Source organism: Pristiophorus japonicus, chromosome 2 (assembly GCF_044704955.1).
Source record: "Pristiophorus japonicus isolate sPriJap1 chromosome 2, sPriJap1.hap1, whole genome shotgun sequence".
Lineage (NCBI taxonomy): Eukaryota > Metazoa > Chordata > Chondrichthyes > Pristiophoridae > Pristiophorus > Pristiophorus japonicus.
This window is the reverse complement of record NC_091978.1, coordinates 169,445,717-169,465,542: the sequence shown is the minus strand read 5'-3', so window position 1 is coordinate 169,465,542 and position 19,826 is coordinate 169,445,717. Positions and strand designations below refer to the sequence as shown.

The window sequence follows — 19,826 nt, the reverse complement described above, 5'->3', positions numbered from 1 at the left end:
GAGAGGAAGGAGAGAGGAGCGAGAGAGAGAGGAGCGAGAGAGAGAGAGAGGAGGGAGAGAGGAGGGAAGGAGAGAAAGGAAGGAGGGGGGGGGGGGGAAGGGAGGGAAGAGAAGGAGGCTGAACAGTCGGGCCCAAGACTTCGGGCTGGATTTACAGGTAGGTGGCGTCGGGTCTCCGGGGGGGGTGGGGGAGGAGGAGGAGGAGAGAGCGGGGGTCGGGTCGGGTCGGAGGAGCCTTATCGACGCAGCCTCAGTGAGGCCAGGGCTCGGAGCTGCGTGCTTCGGGCCCCTCCCACACAGTTTTGGGTGCCTGGAGCTACTGCACATGCGCGCCCACTGTAGCGTGCATGTGCAGAGGTCCCGGCACTGTTTTCAACGCAGGGAGCTGGCTCCGCCCCCCAGAGCTCGTGCTGCACCACGCCCAGCTCGAGGGCCTGCAGGGAGCCAGAGAATAGGCAAGTTTTTTTTAGGCGCACTTTCTGGCGCGAAAAACGGATGTCCAGGTCCGAGCTGCGCCGTTTTAGGCGCGGCCCGAAACTTGGGCCCAATGTGTGTATTATTTTGGTGTCAGCTTCAGTGGTAACATTCTCGTCAAACTCAGAAAGTTGCGGTTTAAGTCCCACTGCAGAGACTTGAGTACATAATCCAGACCGACAGCTCAGTACAGTACTGGGGGAGTGTAGCACTGTTGGAGGTGCCGTCTTCAGTTAAGATGTTAAACTGACACTGGGTAGAAAATTGCGATCGGACTTCCAAGGTATGAACGCTTCCTACTCGAAAAAAAATCTACGGAAGTACCTGGTGGTCCTGGAGTAATGTAGGAATCCGGGTGGAGGCCTAGATTTGCTGCGCAGCGCCCGGGGAAGATTTCTTTCTCGTACGCACCTTAGTACGTACATGCTGGAGTCACGTGGGCCTTGACCACCAATCACTATGCAGTATTCTCATTGATAAAAATGGGAACTCTGTTTGTACGAGTTCCCATTACTATCAATGAGCAAGACCCCAAAAACACCAAAACATAGCATAATAAATGAATAAAACACCTGACATTTAAAATTAATTGAAATTAAATGTAATTATATGTTTTAGAAAAATATTTTTTGGAATGTGTTTTAATAGGGTTAAAAAGAAATGGACATAGTTTTTAAATATAAAATCAGTGTTTAAATTTAATGTTTGTGTGTTTTAAGTGTCACGCGGGTAAAATTAAGCTATGCGCCTGCTTTTACCAGGCGTAAAAGTTTGAAGGACATTCAGTGGGCATGAGTTGGACAAATAGCCCAATCTCTCCCGCGCGAATGTCCTTCTCCCGGGAACGTGGAGGATCTGTAAGGAGAAATTTTAACAGATCGGAAGCGCCGGTTCTTGGTGCATGCGCATTGCACCCAGAAATCTGGCTTTTGCGAGGCCTCACTGGGTCCATGCGCACTTTGTACGGACCCGCGAGGCCACAATTTTTGCCCCATTGTGTACGTGTCGCAGGTTCATGTAGAAGATACCATGGCATTATTCAAAGAAAAGCAGAGAAGCCCTTCTGTATCTTCACCAACATCACTAAAACAAATTATTGGGAAACGTATCTCATTCGTGTTTGTGTTTTGCGCAAATTATCTGCCAACTGACGAGTTAATTCAGAACTTTTGAAGTGTAAAGTATTTAGAGGTCATGAAAGATGTTGTATAAATGCAAGTCCTTTCCTTTTCGTTCCTATTTATCTTTTGTTTGTGACTTCCAACATATTAGTACACAAATTTGGGTCAATGACACTCTTATGGAAGCTTTCAGGGCACCAAGGCTGATGCATACAAAAGCAAAATACTGAGGATGCTGGAAATCTGAAATGAAAACAGAAAAATGCTGGAAATACTCAGGTCAGGCAACATCTATGGAGAGAGAAACAAAGTTAACGTTTCAGGTCGATGATCCTTCGTCAGAACTGGAAAAAGTTAACAGATGTAACCGATTTTAAGCAAGTTTAGGAGCTGGGAAAGGGGGGAGGGGAGGAAAGAACAAAAGGGAAGGCAGAAGAGATTAAGAGACAAAAGGGACGATGGTGCAAGGCAAAAGGAGATGGTAATGGGACAAGTTAAGAAAAAAAAGGTGAGTCTAGATCCAAAATTACATAGGATTACGAAGGATATACAGCACAGAAACAGGCTATTCGGCAACCAGTCCATGCCAGCGTTTATGCTCCACTTGAGCCTCCTCCAGTCTTTCCTCATCTAAATCCATCATAAACCTCTTCCCTTCTCACTCATATGCTTGTCTAGCCTCCTCTTAAATGCAGCTATACTACTTGCTTCAACCATTCCTTGTGGCAGCCAGTTCCACATCCTCACCACTCTTTGCTAAACAAGTTTTTTCTAAATTCCCTATTGTTTTTTTTGGTGACTATCTTGTATAGATGGTCTCTAGTTATGCTCTTCCCCACAAGTGGAAACATTCTCTATTTCATTTAAGACTTCTATTAGGTCACCACTCAGCCTTCTTTTTTCAAGAGAAAAGACACCCACAGCTTGTTCATCCTTTCCCGATATGTATCCCCTCGCATTTCAGGCATCATCCTTGTAAATCTTCCCTGTACCCTCTCCAGTGCCTCTATATCCTTTTTTTAATGTGGCAACCAGAACTATACGCAGTGTGGTCTAACCAAGGTTTGATACAGGTTTAGCATAACTTCCCTACTTTTCAATTCTATACCTCTAGAAATAAACCCTAGTACTTGGTTCACTTTTTTACCGCCTTGCTAACCTGTATCACACCTTTTAGTGATTTGTGTATTTGTACTCAGAGATCCCTTTTGTTCCTCTACCCCACCTAGACACGCACCCTCCAATAAGTGACCGCTCTATTCCTCCTACCAAAATGTAATACTTCACATTTATCGGTGTTGAAATTCATTTGTCAATTATATGCCCATTCTATAAGTTGATCAATGTCCTCCTGTAATGTTACAGTTCTCCTCAGTATTGACTAACCCTCCCCACTCACACAAATTGTGTTTTTGATTCCAAAGTCTATATCGTTGATATAAATTGTGAACAACAGTGGTCCCAGCACTGATCCTTCTGGACCACCACTACCCCACCTTCTGCCCCTGTGAATAGCTACCATTTACCCCGACACTCTCCCTGCTTTCTGTCTTGGTCAGCTAGCTATCCATTCTACTACTTGTCTCCTGACACTGCATTTTCTGACCTGCTCATCAGTCTATTATGGGGTACCTTATCAAAGGCCTTTTGAAAATCTAGATAAATTACATCTACTGCATTACCATTGAATTATTTTGAAGAGATAACAGAGAGAATAGACAATTAGGGATTCCATTATTTTTTGCTACCACCGATGTTAAGCTGACTGGTCTATAATTCCCTGTTCTATCCCCCTTCTTAAATATAGGTATTACATTAGCTATCCACTAGTCTGGCACTACACCTTTTGCTAATGAATTATTATACATGTGTAGTAATGCCTCTTCTATCTCTTCCATAAATTCTTTTAAAATGCATGGATGTACCAGGGGGTTTATCCTCCGAGTTTGATTAGTTTATTTAATATATCTCTTCATTTTAAATGTACTTATCTCATTCATAGAAACATAGAAAATAGGTGCAGGAGTAGGTCATTCGGCCTTTCGAGCCTGCACCGCCATTCAATATCATGGCTGATCATTCCCTCAGTACTCCTTTCCTGCTTTCTCTCCATACTCTTTGATCCCCTTAGCCGTAAGGGCCATATCTAACTCCCTCTTGAGTATATCCAATGAACTGGCATTAACAACTCTGCGGTAGGGAATTCCATAGGTTAACAACTCAGTGAAGAAGTTTCTCCTCATCTCAGTCCTAAATGGTTTACCCCTTATCCTAAGACTATGTCCCCTGGTTCTGGACTTCCCCAACATCGGGAACATGCTTTCTGCATCTAACCTGTCCCGTCCCGTCAGAATCTTATATGTCCTCATCTCACCATCCAATGTCATGTCCATCAGTTCTATGTCCCTGGTAAATACTGAAGCAAAATAATTATTTAATATTTCTGCCATCTCTCTATCATTACCTGTGGTATTATCCTGTCTATCACTTAATGGCCCTATTCCCATCCAAACCTTCCTTTTTTTTTTATTGATGTGCCTATAAAATATTTTACTGTTTTGTTTTATGTTGCTTGATGATTTAATTTTATAGTTCCGCTTTGCCTTCCTAATGGTTTTTTTGACCTCTCCTAGGGCTAGAAATTTGGTATCGCCCGTTTTGAGGCGGGGACGCCGCTGGATGATGTCAACGGCTTCAAAGTGCAATATTCAGTTGTATCGCCCCAAGGAGAGTGGAGCGCTAAGGGAAGAGTTGCACAATCCCCTTGGGGCGCTAAAGGCCCATCGCGAGGTGGTAACGCTTCTCAAGTTGAGGCTCTAGGATACCAGTATCCAAAGAGGTGGTGAGGTCGATCATGAGAAACCTGCAAATAAATGGAAGGAGGGGCTACCAACAGCCTTCCACAGGTAAGAGAGGCAAGTCATTGTTAAAAATTTGACACTCAACACTTATCTCTTCATTCACTGCGATATCATCCCGGGATCCTCTCTGCACTGTCTGCTTCCCTGTCGGGGTAGCGGCAGGCGCTACGGCAGACAAAAGCAGTCAACTTCGGAAACGCACTGCAAAGGGGGCATTGGACACTCTGGACGTCATCAAGCGGGTGGCGCTAGAGCGCACAACGCTAAATGACAGTGCTGCCGCTAAACAACCAGTGAAGTTCGTGGTAGGCAGTCATAGTGCGATGCTCAGGCGATAGATGTTTAGCAGCCCATTCGTGTTCCTCTTTGGCGCCAAACAACTGAATTTCTCTCCTCCCCTCCCCAATCTTTGCGTATTCTCCCTGATCATGTACTCCCCTGCTGTCTATGTACTTAATGTATGCCTCTTTCCTTTCCATCAATTGTTTCCTTATGGCTTTATTCATCCATGGAGTCACATTAGTGTTGAGTTTGTTCTTTCCTTTTTGTGGAATATATTGTTCCTGCACTCCTGAACACCATTTTATATGTTTCCCATTGTATCGTTTTTTTTGCCAATATTGTTGCCCATTTTATTTTCCCCAAGTTCTATTCTCAGACCCTCAAAATCAGCTTTTCTCCAATCTATTACCCTGGTTTTCATCAATACTTATGTAGTCAAGGCTCTGCAGTGGGACAATCGATTTCCCGACACTCTGGCCTTGACCCTCTCTGCACCTATCAACATTTTTGCCATTTGTTACTCTTGTAGGTGGCATTATGATCACTATTTTCAACATTAAAAAGGTGTCACACATAATTAGCAGTCATTTTATAGTTAAGAGTCTATATACACAACAGTATTTATTGTCCATCTCTAATTATCCTGGCAGTATAGTCGACTGGAGTTACATGTCGGCCAGGCTGCATAAGTATGACAGGTTCCCTTCCCTGAAGGATGTTAGTGAAAGAACTTTGCTTTTATGATAATTCAGCAGCTTTCATTGTCATTTTTTCAGATGCATTTGAATCCCTTCATTTAAGTGTCTAACTTGAAGGCAGATGCCTTTCCCAAAAGCTTGGGCTTGGAGTTAATATTTTTGCCCAGAGCTGTTACCGTGAACTGAATTTAGATTGTGTAATATGAACACATGCAGTGCTCCTAATTTGCTTGAAGGCATCAGTACCAGTCAGCTATACTGATGGGATATTTTTCTCTACTTCCTAGTATACTTTCTGCCAAATAGTTATTCTTTAAATAATTTAGAAAAACAAGAGGACAAGCTTCAAAAGCTTTACTGTGGTGTGACCAATGCTTTTTTTTAAAAATATATATAAAAAAAAGAGGCTGGGTGTGTATTATATATATATGATTGAGAGGAAAAAAGTGTTCCAATTATACATCGATCGTACCTTTTGTCTTGTGTTCTATGAAGTATGTTAAACACATTGGCTGGGGGGCAGGGACAGGTAGAGGGAGAAGATAAAGAGGGAGTGCTTGCATGAGCACCTTCGTTTAAAGTTACTTACATTTTCAAAAAAATGTGGGTAGAATTTTGTAGCCAACTAATTATCCATCCATTGTTGACAACAGAGGCCAAGACTAATCAGGTACACCTGTGAGTGAGATTTTGAGATGGGGAGGGAGAGAGAGAGAAAGAGAGGCATCTGAAAAGAAAGAAGAAAAGGGCAAGAGAAGCAGTAGAGGACCGAAATAGAAGCAAAAAAAAAAGGAACGTTATGCAGAGAGATGCAGAAGAGAAAGAGGAAGCAGTAGAGAGACAGAGAGAGACAGCAATACAAAGACTTTAGAGCCAGGTAAGAGAGTGGTCACAATGTCTGACTTATCAGGTGTAATGCCATAGATCGACTAATTTAACTTTAAAATCATTTAAGGAAACATTACCTTGTAAACTCCAGGACGTTAAGCAGTTCATATTTTTCTTCTTGCCCAAGCTATAATAGAAGAAGAGAACTATTAAATTACCAAATTAAATCTGTGCTTTTCAGTTATTCTCTCTGAAGCTCAAGTCCTATAACGAGAAAAAGATAGAGATGACCCTGCTAAAGAAAAAGAATGAAAGTCAAGTATTTTTTCATTGATTTTGCTTCAATGTGGTTCTGGTAAATATTGGAATGAACAGTTATTTCTTTTTAAGGCTGTCAATCACAATGTGCATCTTAATTTATAGGGCCAATTTTGTGAGGTATTGCTCTTGTACCAACATACCTTGGAGAAAAAATTATCTTCGTGAAAATCATAACCTCATTAGTAGTAACACTTTGGATGTAACAAATGTGAATAATGTTAGATGTACAAGGGCACATTTTCTGAGTCTGTGCCAGTGGCAAGCAACCAGCACAATGGATGAAAAATCACAAGCAACACTGCCGCCCTTTTCCAAAATGGACTGTGGCTGGAGAGGTACTCTCCATCAGCAAGGATTCATAAAATCTACCTTCTGACATTAACATCTCCAACAGTGTCGCACTCCCTCACCCTCAAAGCTGCAAAGGGTTATTAACCTAGGTCTGATCTCCACCCCTTGGGCAAAATTATGGATTTGAGTGCTACCAAGTAAACCAAGCTAACACACAGCTTGAATGTATTTCAAGCTCCACGTTCAAGTGAATATGAGATTGCACAAGCGGTTATATTTCCAGCATTGTCATTCTTTGCTTTGATGAGCCCAAACTAACTAACTAAAGCAAATGTTCAAATTTAAATAGTACAAAGCTGGTTTCCTTGATTTTCAGTTACCAGTAAAAGCTGCTCTGCATTAGTTTAAGCTGCAGGTTCCCATCTGACTGCTATAAAAAAAAATCATATCTCCTGTTCATTTTTGAAAGAATACTCTCATCACACGAATCTCTGCTTGCTTCTCGCCCAATTTTATCTCTTTTCCTCTCCTGGTGATGACTTGCACTCGTGTATGATTGCATGGGTGCCTTCAGCCCTCTGGTACCTCATTTAAGTGCATTCCTCATGTCTGAGCCTAAACAAAGAGCTACTCGAACCTGGGGCCATCACAGAGAACCCAATTGCATCCTCACATTTTGTCTGGACACATCCTTTCTAGTGATAACAACCAGGAATGAGAACCTACACTGAATTTTCCCTTCCTTAGCAGAGGCCAATTGTGAAGGTGCCACTGATCAGCTCAGCATAGACCAAGGATTAACGTTGGTACTTTCCTGCTCTATGAGACTCTTTAGCACACAATGTGTTTCCCTACAGTTATTAGATGCCGAATCATGTGGGAACTGACATCAAGTTACACACTCATTGTTCTCGTGTTATTGGATAGGATCACAGCTATTTCCCTGTATTCTATTTCTCATCAAGTCCCAAGTGTAAATGTAGTGACAAAATACAGTAACAATTCAGCAGTTTCCATATTTTTTCTTTGTAATTTCACTCTTGTGCCCAGATGAATTACCTAAGGTTGCACTAATATTTAGAATATATTGTTTACTCTTTTATTTTTCGGTCCTCAATCTTTTACCTCTTCTCACTGCTTTTCATTTTCTGACTGCATTTGCTCTTGTGATTTCCTGGTTTCCTTTTTTGTCATTTCCCTTTTGCTACATTGCTGCAACAAATACCTCTCTCTCTCTATCCAAATTTGCTTGGACAGTAACAAGAAGCCACAAATTTATAAGCTTGCCTCCTTTATTTCTTTACCTCACTTAACTATCCGTTTACTATTAACGTGCCTATAACAAGCCTTTTATTTGGCAGTTTGTTTTATTTGGATAATTGACCCTCATAGTTCCTCTTAGCCTTTCTAATCCCTAATCTATGTACTGCAAATTGACTAAAGTGGGTGATTTCATCAGCACTTTGGAATGATGCAAAGTCATAGTTGTGAAGGGCTATTTGGTCACCAGCAGGGTCATGCCTGTGGATGAGTTTGGCTGCAGACCACTCTGTAGCAGGTGACATATCTCACCGCCTTCTTTGTGACTTGCAGGCTGTGCAAACACTCCTCTGACAAATGTAGGGATGTGTCTCAATCCATAAATGCAGGTGTGACTGTGGTGGTAGGTTGGTGCAGAGCTTCTCTGGTGCTGCCCAACCTGCTGTGCACCCCTCCATTGGTCTTGTGTGCAAATTGGCTGTTGCGCTTCCCACATTACAATAGTGACTACACTCCAAAAGTACTTCATTGGCTATAAAATGCTTTGAGATATCTGGTAGTTGTGAAAGGCGCTATATAAATTCTTTTTTCCTCCCCCTCTTCCTCCACAAAGCACAGCTATAAGGAGATTCCAATGGGGAAACCCATTGTGGCATGACAGCAGCTGTTAGAGAAAAATGGCTGTGCCACAATAGCTGTCATAAAGGCAACTAAACACCTAAGCATTGGCAGAAAAAAACCCAAAAATGATTGAGGAATGTGCTGAGAATTGCACAGATAATCTCCTTACAGAACTCTAACTGAATTTCTGTAAGCAACTCAAGTCCTGGTAATCCAGGATGCCCATTTTATATAGGCAGGTAGATGACTGTTAACGCACACAATCAGAATATTACACAAATATCTAAATCAGGTCATCGGGACAGAAAATATATATTGAAATAAAGCACCTCCCTGCTTCAGGCAACAGTTTCATGCAGCCATCAAATGCCCCCACCTAACATGTGCATAATACAATAAATGGGTGGAGAGCTGATATCATGGAGCTCCATCCCTTTCCATCTGAAAATTGTGTGCAACGTGATTAGAAAATCAGTCATCTTAATTGCAAAATTGTATACATGGTAATTTCAAGATCCTGGAGGTATTAACCCAACAACCTTGGTCTGATTAGTTTTTGAAAGCGGAGATACAATAGCAAAGGTGAGCTATTTCCCCTTTGAACCAATAGCTAGTCTGTCTATTGTTATTCTTCACCAATATAGCAAATTAATTTCTAAGAACGGAGCTAATAGAAGACCATATTGACCTTGCTAAAATTTCACATGAAATAGAGAAGACATTTTACAACAGGAGACAAGTTGTCACTATTTTATTCACAACATAATCCTTCTTGATTGTGGATTTTTAAGAAATCCTACAAGATTTCATCAAAATAAACAGAACTGCTTCAAGCTGTGGAAATGGAGTTTAACCCTAAGAAATCATTAGACTTAAGTTTAAGGTTTTGATTCAAAGATCATACACAGTAACGTACTTACAGCTTCTATAATGACTGAATTTGGCGTTCGCCCACTGAAGACAAAACCCAACTGCTTTGCTGCTCTAACCAATGCTCCTTCATCTGTAAAATAAAATTTCCATTACTGTAATTTTGTCAATAAACAATGATGAAATAATGTTATAGAAGTAGCTTGTACAATGCAACATAATCAGTAATTTTAGAATACCGCAAATATCTCAGATTCTACAAACTTCAAACTAGTTATGTGCATCTATTTATATACCCCATCAGCCACAAAATATAGTCTGAGTGTACAGAAGGGAACTGGAAGGAAACACGCGAGAATTATTTCACTGAAGGTGCCATTTTTTTCATGTGTCTTTTTATACTGGTCAAATCTGTCAAAATTCTACTTCTCCAGAATACTGGATCTGTTTGCTTAGGAACAAGGGCAAAGTAAGAAGAACTCTGCTGAACTACACTTTGTACAAATCAGAATTAAGGAATTCAATTTGGTAAACTGTTTCACACAGTTGACTTAATTTCTTAAAAAAACACACACTTGTTTGAACTTGACCCATGTCTTTGAATCCATTTGACTGCCTTGATCCACTGATTTCTCAAAGATGCATGTCAACATTGTCTTGGACCCAGTTCTGATGAAAGGTCATCGACCTGTTAACTCAGTTTCTCTCTCCACAGATGCTGCCTCAGGTGCCGAGTGTTTCCAGCATTTTCTGTTTTTGTCTTGGATCCTTGTTGTATTCACCAATAGATATTGCATTAAACACAGTTGTTGGATAATGAGCAAAATCAGTGGTTTGGTGCATTTATGTATTATGCGGTGTTACAGAATGGTGGTTTACAAGTTTATTCCCTAAATTCTCAATTCCCACCTCTTCAAAGACATACTGCATGTTCTCAACATCACCATGGCAAACTGGGAGAAACAATCCCAAAGGAAGAAAAAAATGGGTGCTTGAATCACCTGAAGAATATTCCCTGCAAATTGCATAGGCAATGGTGAAGCCTGAATACAGGATATTTGCTTTCCCTCAGTTTGGATTGATGTTGGGTATACTGCATGGCTCATCTTACATAATTAGGAACAGGAGTAGGCCATCCAGCCCCTCGAGCCTGCTCCGCCATTCAACAAGATCATGGCTGATCTAGCCGTGGACTCAGCTCCACTTACCCGCCCGCTCCCCATAACCCTTAATTCCCTTATTGGTTAAAAATCTATCTGTGATTTGAATACATTCAATGAGCTAGCCTCAACTGCTTCCTTGGGCAGAGAATTCCAGATTCACAACCCTCTGGGAGAAGAAATTCCTTCTCAACTCGGTTTTAAATTGGCTGCCCCGTATTTTGAGGCTGTGCCCCCTAGTTCTAATCTCCCCAACCAGTGGAAACAACACCTCTGCCTATATCTTGTCTACCCCTTTCATTATTTTAAATGTTTCTATAAGATCACCCCTCATCCTTCCGAACTCCAAGGAGTAAAGACCCAGTCTGCTCAATCTATCATAAGGTAACCCCCTCATCTCCGATATCAGCCGAGTGAATCGTCTCTGTATCCCCTCCAAAGCTAGTATATCCTTCCTTAAGTGTGACCGAAACTGTACGCAGTACTCCCGGTGCGGCCTCACCAATACCCTGTACAGTTGCAGCAGGATCTCCCTGCCTTTGTACTCCATCCCTCTCGCAATGAAGGCCACCATTCCATTCGCCTTCCTGATTACCTGCTGCACCTGCAAACTAACTTTTTGGGATTCATGCACAAGGACCCCCAGAGGTCCCTCTGCACCGCAGCATGTTGTAATTTCTCCCCTTTCAAATAATATTCCCTTTTACTGTTTTTTTTCCCCCCAAGGGATGACCTCACATTTTCCGACATTGTATTCCATTTGCCAAACCTTAGCCCATTCACTTAACCTATCTAAAATCTCTTTGCAGCCTCTGTGTCCTCTACACAACCCGCTTTCCCACTAATCTTTGTGTCATCTGCAAATTTTGTTACACTACACACTGTCCCCTCTTCCAGGTCATCTATGTATATTGTAAACAGTTGTGGTCCCAGCACTGATCCCTGTGGCACACCACTAACCACCGATTTCCAACCCGAAAAGGATCCATTTATCCCGACTCTCTGCTTTCTGTTCGCCAGCCAATTCTCTATCCATGCTAATACATTTCCTCTGACTCTGTGTACCTTTATCTTCTGCAGTAACCTTTTGTGTGGCACCTTATCGAATGCCTTTTGGAAATCTAAATACACCACATCCATCGGTACACCTCTATCCACCATGCTAGTTATATCCTCAAAGAATTCCAGTAAATTAGTTAAACATGATTTCCCCTTCATGAATCCATGTTGCATCTGCTTGATTGCACTATTCCTATCTAGATGTCCCACTATTTCTTCCTTAATGATAGCTTCAAGCATTTTCCCCAATACTGAGATCTTATCCAGAGATTGTGAGGGAGAACAATGCAAGATATTTAACAGTGCATGATTCGGAATGCACACACTTCAGTCAACTTTATAGCATACTTGATTATGCAAGATTCCAGTTAAAACTAATTTCTTGCAAATATGAATAGCACACATCATATCTTACACCTGTAGAATCGAGGGTAGTAAAACATACCAGACTCCTGGAAAATTAATTTGAAAATCATGATCAAAGCAAGAATAATTGAGGATGGAAAGGGGAAAAAACAGAGAAACAAAAATGCAATTGTTTATGGTTATGTTGGAGAGAATGAAAATTAAAATATGTAGTTTGCAAGAGGTTAATTTCTTTTTGAAAGAGCTATTCAATTAGTGTCTACAGCCCCCATCCAGCCTTCTTTCCCCATAGTCCTGCAATTTTTTCCTTTTCATGTATATATCCAATTCCCTTTTGAAAAGATAAAAGTAAAATCTGGTAAAATATAATCCTGCATAAAGAAAAATTGGAAAAAATGAAAGGAATGAGATAGTAAAATATAGTTATGTTTGGTGGACCGTTTTTGTACTTGTTGCAAGGGCATCAACCAAAACCCAGTTCACAGAGAAAATGATTAGCAATGAAATGGTGATTATAAATTGACATTTTAATATTCATAACAGAACCAGATAGAATGCATCAAGAATACTTCAGGTAATTAGGGCAGAATTAAGCTGGAGACATGTCTGAAAATGTTCACAGTTGATTAGTATTACTAGAAAATTGGAAAATAATTGATCTTCCAATATTTGGGTAAAAAGTCAAACAATGCTGGAAATTATGGACAGTCTCGTGTGTGGTAGGCTAGCAATTTATAACAAACAATTCAAGTACATGCATCAATAATTCCATGCGGCAAGTTTGAGGGGGTAAGCTATTCTCATTAATTCACAAACATAACTGCTTAAAATTCAGAGTTGGTAGGTGGTATTAAATTGGACAATAAATAGGAAACAAAGTAATGAACCACAAGAAATCGCTTTGGGTAGCTGTGATGAACAGAACACTACTGGCATTAAAGCTGGGGGCTTCTGTTAATATAATTTATAAATGATCTTGTCAAAAGCATTAAAAGAAGCATATTTATGATTCTAGCTAATGCAAAATTATGTGGGATGCTCAGAAGAAAGTCTTGGTTATTCTCTCAAATTTGCAACTGAGCAGATGGTTCATCAATGGCAATTAATTGAGGTATTAGGCTAGAATATATTATTAAAACAGTATATGGCTCAATTTTGAAATTTGCAGATGACATGAAACATGAAAAGTAATAAGACTTCAAGACTCAGGTTGGTGGAATGAGCAGACACATGGCAGATGAAATTCAACGTAGAAAAGTGTGAGGAGATAGGTTTTGGTAGCATGAATGAGGAGAGAACACATGCTAAATAGTACAATTTTAAAGCTGGGTGGGGGGGAAGAAGACAAACAGACACACTGCAGGTGCTTGTGCTCAAATCTTTGAAGGTGGCAAGACAAGTTAACAAAGCAATTAAAAAAGAACATATGGAATCTTGGGCTTTATAAATAGAGGCATAGAGTACAAAAGCCAGGAAGTTATGATGAATCTATATAAAATACTAGTTTGGCTCCAGCTGGAGTAGTATGTTCAATTCTGGGCACCACACTTTAGGAAGGATGTGAAGGCTTGGGAGAGGGTATGGAAGAGACTGACAAGAATGGTTCTGCGAATGAGAGATTACAGTTATGTGGATAGAACGGAGATGCTGGAGCTGTTCTCCTTAGAGCAGAGAAGGCCAAGAGGAGATTTGGTAGAGATGTTTAAAATCATGAAGGGTTTAGATAAAGCAAATAAAGAGAAATTGCCTCCTTCTGTAATGTATTATTCTATGATTTTATAAGGACACACAGAGAACGCAGATGAGATAGTTAACAAAATACCAAGAGTTGACAAAATGTAGGACAACAAAATCAACCATATTGGGCTAAAAATTCCAGGGCTTTATACCAAGTTACTGGTAAAAAAAAATAGAGGGCAGCCGCCGCTCTTTCGCCAGCTGGTCCCGCGGCGTCCTCCATTTTCCCAGGCCCGGCAGCGCTGTCGGTAAGATCGATCACCCTGCAAATTAAAATGAGGGAGTGGTGACTGACACCAACTCAGTCATCATGGTGAAAGTGGACCTTTGCGGCAAGTTCAGTGCTAGGTCCTAAGTTCGTCATGTAAACCCAGCGTGCAGCAGACTGACAGAGTCTCTTAAAGGGGCACACACATTTTTCAGGCAAGTTTGCATGTAAGCATTTGGTCTGTTATAAAAACAATTTTTGAAGTAGCGACTTACAGCAATATATGTTAAGTTTTTTTTTGTGGTGTGTAAGGAGTGCTGATGGATGCTTGCAAGGCTTTGGATGGTAAAGAAAGGCTTCTGAAAAGACAGAAAATGCTGCAAATACAGTCAGACAAAATCCATGGAGAGAAAAAAAAACCAGAGCTCATGCCACAGGTCAAGATGCTGCCTGACCTGTTGAGTATCTCCAGCATGTTATGCTGTCATTTCAGATTTACAGCATCCACTCGCAGAGGGAAGAGGAAGCAGCCGAAGGAGGAAACAGAAGTAAGGATGCAACCAAGACAGCCCCTTTCTGGCCAGGATATCAGGGATGGAATCATTCACTTGCGGTACCTGTGGCCACAACCCCAATTCCTCTTTCAACATTTGGCCCACACCTTACCTTCCCTCTGTTACTGACCATCACAGCGTCCTCTTGGCCACAATGTTAAAATCAAATCCACTACAAAGCAAACTTTCCAATCCAACTTTATACATCTATCCATCCAATACGATAAAGAAACCAACTCATCATCCTTATGCATTCTTAGTGACTGTCTTCTGTGTGCCTTTGTCTATCCTACTGAGTCACAGACCGCTACGCGCCAATGGCCGCAGCATGGCTGATGGAAGCTGCTGACCTTCAGTGGGGGACACGGCAAATAGCCTTGCGGATCGATCTTGAGAAGGTGAGAGTGTGAAATTGAGTGATGGTGTTCCTTCTTCACGCTCTTCTCCCTCTTAGCCAACCATTGATTGGGTAGGCTACATTTCTTGGTTGTGAGAAATGTGGAAGAAACAAGGGTAGAGTTGTGGTGAGGGGAAGGCAGGAAAGCAACAGGTGCATGCAAGGAGAACATATATGAGAATACCAGCATCTTGTATCCTTTCTGTCCCGCCACTGGCCAAAGGCTCAGCCATGTCCCCCATCAAGAATGGCCTGCAATGTCTCCTCCAAGGGGGGGGGGGGGGGGGGGGTGAGGCGAGGCTAGGAATGGGAGATGTGCCTTGTGACTGGTACAGATTGTTGGTAGAAGAGTGATTGGGGTGGGAGAATTATGCATTGAGCAGTGTGAGGGGCTAGTGGTACAGTTGGTAGATGGCTTTTGAGGATGCATTCACTGACCTTGACCAGTGTTGAGGTCATGAAGCTTCTTTGGGCACTGGAGCCAGGTTGTGGGGGGGTGACATTGCTGGCAATGACGGCCTCTGTGATCTGGTCCCACATTGTTCTTTCTAGAGGACCTCTTTTGCGGTGTTGACCCCCTGCGTAAAGCCGGAGTGCTGCATGTGTGTGACCCTGGGTGCCCCTTCCCTAGCTTGCTGAGCCCATTTGTCTGAGTGCTGGAACTTTTTCCCATTTTTTGAGGTTCAGAATGGAATTAATCTTCAAGAGCTGAACACTCGACTCTCATTTGAGAATACTTTTTAATGTAATTTTGTGTTTAAAAAGATAGTAAGGGCTGAAAACTGCATTTTTTCTACCATTTTTACTTTTATTAGTTCAGAAGGCATTTCCCTGTTAATGTCCTACAATGCCGAGCAAACTCCATTGCGTCGCTTGCAGAGGCAGTTGGAAGCTGGAACATCGCTCTTTGTCGGGAACTTCAACTCCCAGGTCTGCACCAACGCCACCAGGAAGGCATTACACAGTAAATTAGCGCTGGGCTAAAAATCTTTAGCCCCCAGCGCAAATTTTTTTCTGGTACTACTTTGTCCATTTTCAGCGGCCATTAACCTGAGGCCGTGGTGACACCAGCAACTCTTGTGGGGCAACAGTAAGTATCTAAATATTGGCCTAGAAATTGGATCTAGCCATGAAACGGGCAGTGGCAAGGCCAAACGATGTTAAGCAGCGTCACCTGAAAAATGGTCCAGGTAGCACACAAAATTCGTACTTGCTTATTGCCATGATTTCCACGCTAAAACTGTACAGGTGGACCAATATCGGGCCGCGTTTAATTCACATTCATTTGTGCCACATGCTTTTTCTAGTACTTAAAGGGGAGGTTTGATTGAGGCTACAACACCTCATTGTCTGGGCTGTTACAACTGGAGCTGCCCGCAGAAGCAGAAGTCAGTCGAAAGCAATGGCAGTACGTCCCAACGGAGAGAGCCAGGAGGTTCTCAAAGCATGGTGGCACCTGTTGTGGCCATGGAGAGGAGGCAGGCTGTATTGTTCCCCCAAACTGGCAGGAAGCTCTCGCTGTACAACACCCTTACCATGTGGCAGGAGATAGCCGAACATGTAATGGCGAGTACCCAGTGCCGAAGTCCGTCATCTAGTGCAGAAAAAAGTTTAATGACCTCACAGATGGTCATGGTGAGTGAAGACCTCAGCAAACAACATACCACCATCTGCACCACAAGCCTCATACACTGCTCACCTACCAACAATCTCTATCCATCAACACACTCACCTCACAATCAGAGCTTTACTTCACTTGCATAACCTTACCACTGCTGCAACACTCATGCCCACATCTCACACCTTGCACACACTGACAGCTATTCAACTATGGCAGGCACATCACCGAAACACATTCCACCACACACACTCTTCTTTCTCTTGCAAGCCAAGCTGGCACACACCGGAGGGAACAGCAGACAGGGAGCAAGGTGGGGGGGGGGGGGAGAAAAGAGAAAGACGACGACAACGATACCGCGCCACAGCATCGGTCACTCGCGGACACCAGCTCAGAAACTGGCACTACACGTTCGTTAGAGGCTACTGTAGTAGCAGGATCTGCACAAGGTGAGATGCACGAGTGAGCTGCAGCAAGGCCAGGGGTATGGGGTAGCTTGAGAGCCAGCTCCCCGGAGGGCAAGTTCTGCTGCACAGGACTCAGATAGACCTCGATGGGGTGGCCTTCAGAAGGGTAATAGGCATGCACACCGAATTGATAGGTGCAATGCAAAGCCTGCCAGAGAGCCTCTCAGCAATGTCAAGGAGCATGGAGGGATCCACCGCCAACATTGCATGGAGCTCTGCGCAGAGCTTGGAGCTCAGGATTTCCAGCCTGGAAATGGTATATTTTGAGAGACTGTGACGACCCATACATGATGGTGCATGTGATGGACGATACCACAGCTTCCATTGCAGCACAGGCGGAAGCGACTCAACATCTTCGTGCTGCAGCGGCATCTCAGACCGCTCGCATGCAGTCTCCGCTTGATACCACCCAAGCTCTGACTGCTGTCATCGTGGCTGGATTTACAAGTGTCGACCGGGGCTTGAAGGGTGTCTCAGCAGCTCAGCAATCAGTCCTCCAACAGAGTGTTAGGAATGCCGAGATGCCACCCCAGGGGAGCGGCATTGTCCTTGCTGCTGCCAGCCAGCCCAGACTGCTGCCACCCATGCCAAGGTGGTGCAGTTTACAGCCGGTCCTTCTGGGATCATGGCTGCTTGAGGTTGTCCAGCAAGGCTGTCTGAGGTCTCCCACAAGGAAACTTAGCTTTCCACCAACCATGCTACAGACACTGGATAAGGAATTCGTAGGCGCACGAGATTAGGAAAAGGCGCATGAACGACAGGCACCAAGGGATTGAATAAGGGTGATTAGTTAATATTTTTACTGTAAATGTGTGAAGTGATTTTGGATACATTTATTTGTGTTTGGAATCTTTTATGGTGTATCTCATTTCAGCTTTCTGCTCAGGAGGATGCTGTGATATTCCGTGACAGAGGGATGGTATGATGGGGATGTGGTGAGCAATGTGAATCTAGTTTCATTCATTGGAATTGGTGTCTGAGCTGTTCAGGGGATTGGGTGCCTCCCTCCTCATCCTCCTTTTCTCCGTCGCCCTCCTCCTGGGGTGGTGCCACAATCTCTGGTGGCACCAGCTGCGCCCTCCTGATGGCCAAGTGGTGCAGCATGCAGACCACAAAATGGGACATCTGCTCTGCCAAGTATTGGAGGGCTCCTCCCGAGCGGTCAAGACAGTGGAACCATTGCTTCAGCAGCCCAATGGTTTGCTCGGAGCCTTAAACAACCACCCAACTCGGGAGCAGCAAGTCAGCATTCGAGACGACTCAAGGCCGAGGTCCAACAAAAAACTCGGGACCTAAAGAACAGATGGTGGATGGAGAAAGCACAGGAGGTACAGCAGCTGGCCGACAGCCATGATGTGTGAGGATTCTTCACCGGTCAAGGCCACCTATGGTCCCCCACACCCAAGGCCCCACCCCACTGCTGGCAAGAACAGGGAAAGACTCCAAGGACACCGAGGCAGTCAGGACCCGCTGGAAGGAGCACTTCGAAGACCACCTCAATCGAGACTCTGCCTTTGACTCGAGTGTCCTCGACTCCATCCTGCAGCATGCAACTCGCCACCATCCCAGCAAAACCCCAGCCCTGCACGAGGTAGAAAAACCCATAAAACAGCTTAAGGCTACAGGAGGCAGATGAAATCCCCGCTGAGGCACTGAAGTCTGGCAGAGAGGCACTGTTGGCACGAATGCATGATCTCATCTCTCTCATCTGGAGGAGGAGAGCATGCTGGGAGATCTCAGATGCAGTGATCGTGACCATCTTTAAAAAAGGGGACATGTCCGACTGCGGCAACTACAGAGGAATCTCTCATCAGCCACTGGGAAAGTCATCGCTAGAGTCCTCCACAATTGTCTTCTCCCTGTGGCCGAGTAACTCCACGCAGTCACAGTGCGGATTTCATCCCCTACGGGGCACAACGGACATGATTTTTACAGCGCGACAGATGCAAGAAAAATGCAGGGAATAGCACCAGCCCTTGTACATGGCCGCTTACGACCTTACAAAGGCCTCTGACACTGTCAACTGCGAGGGTCTATGGAGTGTTCTCCTCCGTTTCGGATGCCCCCAAAACTTCGTCACCATCCTCCGCCTGCTCCACGATGACATGCAGGCCATGATCCTTACCAACGGATCCACCACAGACCCAATCCACATCCGGACCGGGGTCAAGCAGGGCTGCGTCATTGCGCCAACCCTCTTCTCAATCTTCCTGGCTGCCATGCGCCACCTCATACTCTACAGAAGCAATGGGAACCTGTTCAATCTTCATCTCCAGGCCAGGTCCAAGACCACCCAACCTCTCGTCGAGCTACAGTACCGGGACGCCACCGGCGTCTGCGGACAGAGTCTGAACTCCAAGTCATAGTCAACATATTCACTGGAGGTATACGAAAATATGGGCCTTACACTAAACATCCGTAAGACAAGGGTCCTCCACCAACCTGTCCCTGCCGCACAGCGCCCCAATCAAGATCCATGGCACGGCCCTGGACAACGTGGACCATTTCCCATACCTCTGGTGCCTCTCAACAAGAGCAGACACTGACGAGATTCAACACCGCCTGCAGTGCGCCAGTGCAGCTTTCGGCCGCCTGAGGAAAAGAGTGTTCGAAGACGAGGCCCTCAAAACTGC

At 43.7% G+C, this 19,826-nt stretch overlaps 1 protein-coding gene across 6 annotated transcripts in view; it reads right to left on the bottom strand.

The window, feature by feature from the left end:
* The window catches only part of atp8a1 (ATPase phospholipid transporting 8A1), a 509,869-nt gene that overhangs the window by 273,371 nt on the left and 216,672 nt on the right, over window positions 1-19,826 (bottom strand). For all 6 annotated transcript variants that reach the window (XM_070870244.1, XM_070870234.1, XM_070870228.1 and 3 more), the window contains 2 exons: window positions 9,678-9,760; window positions 6,402-6,451 (listed from right to left, as the gene is read on the bottom strand). In XM_070870244.1, coding sequence (XP_070726345.1) covers window positions 6,402-6,451; window positions 9,678-9,760 — 133 coding nt within the window. The remainder of the gene's footprint in view (window positions 1-6,401; window positions 6,452-9,677; window positions 9,761-19,826) is intronic.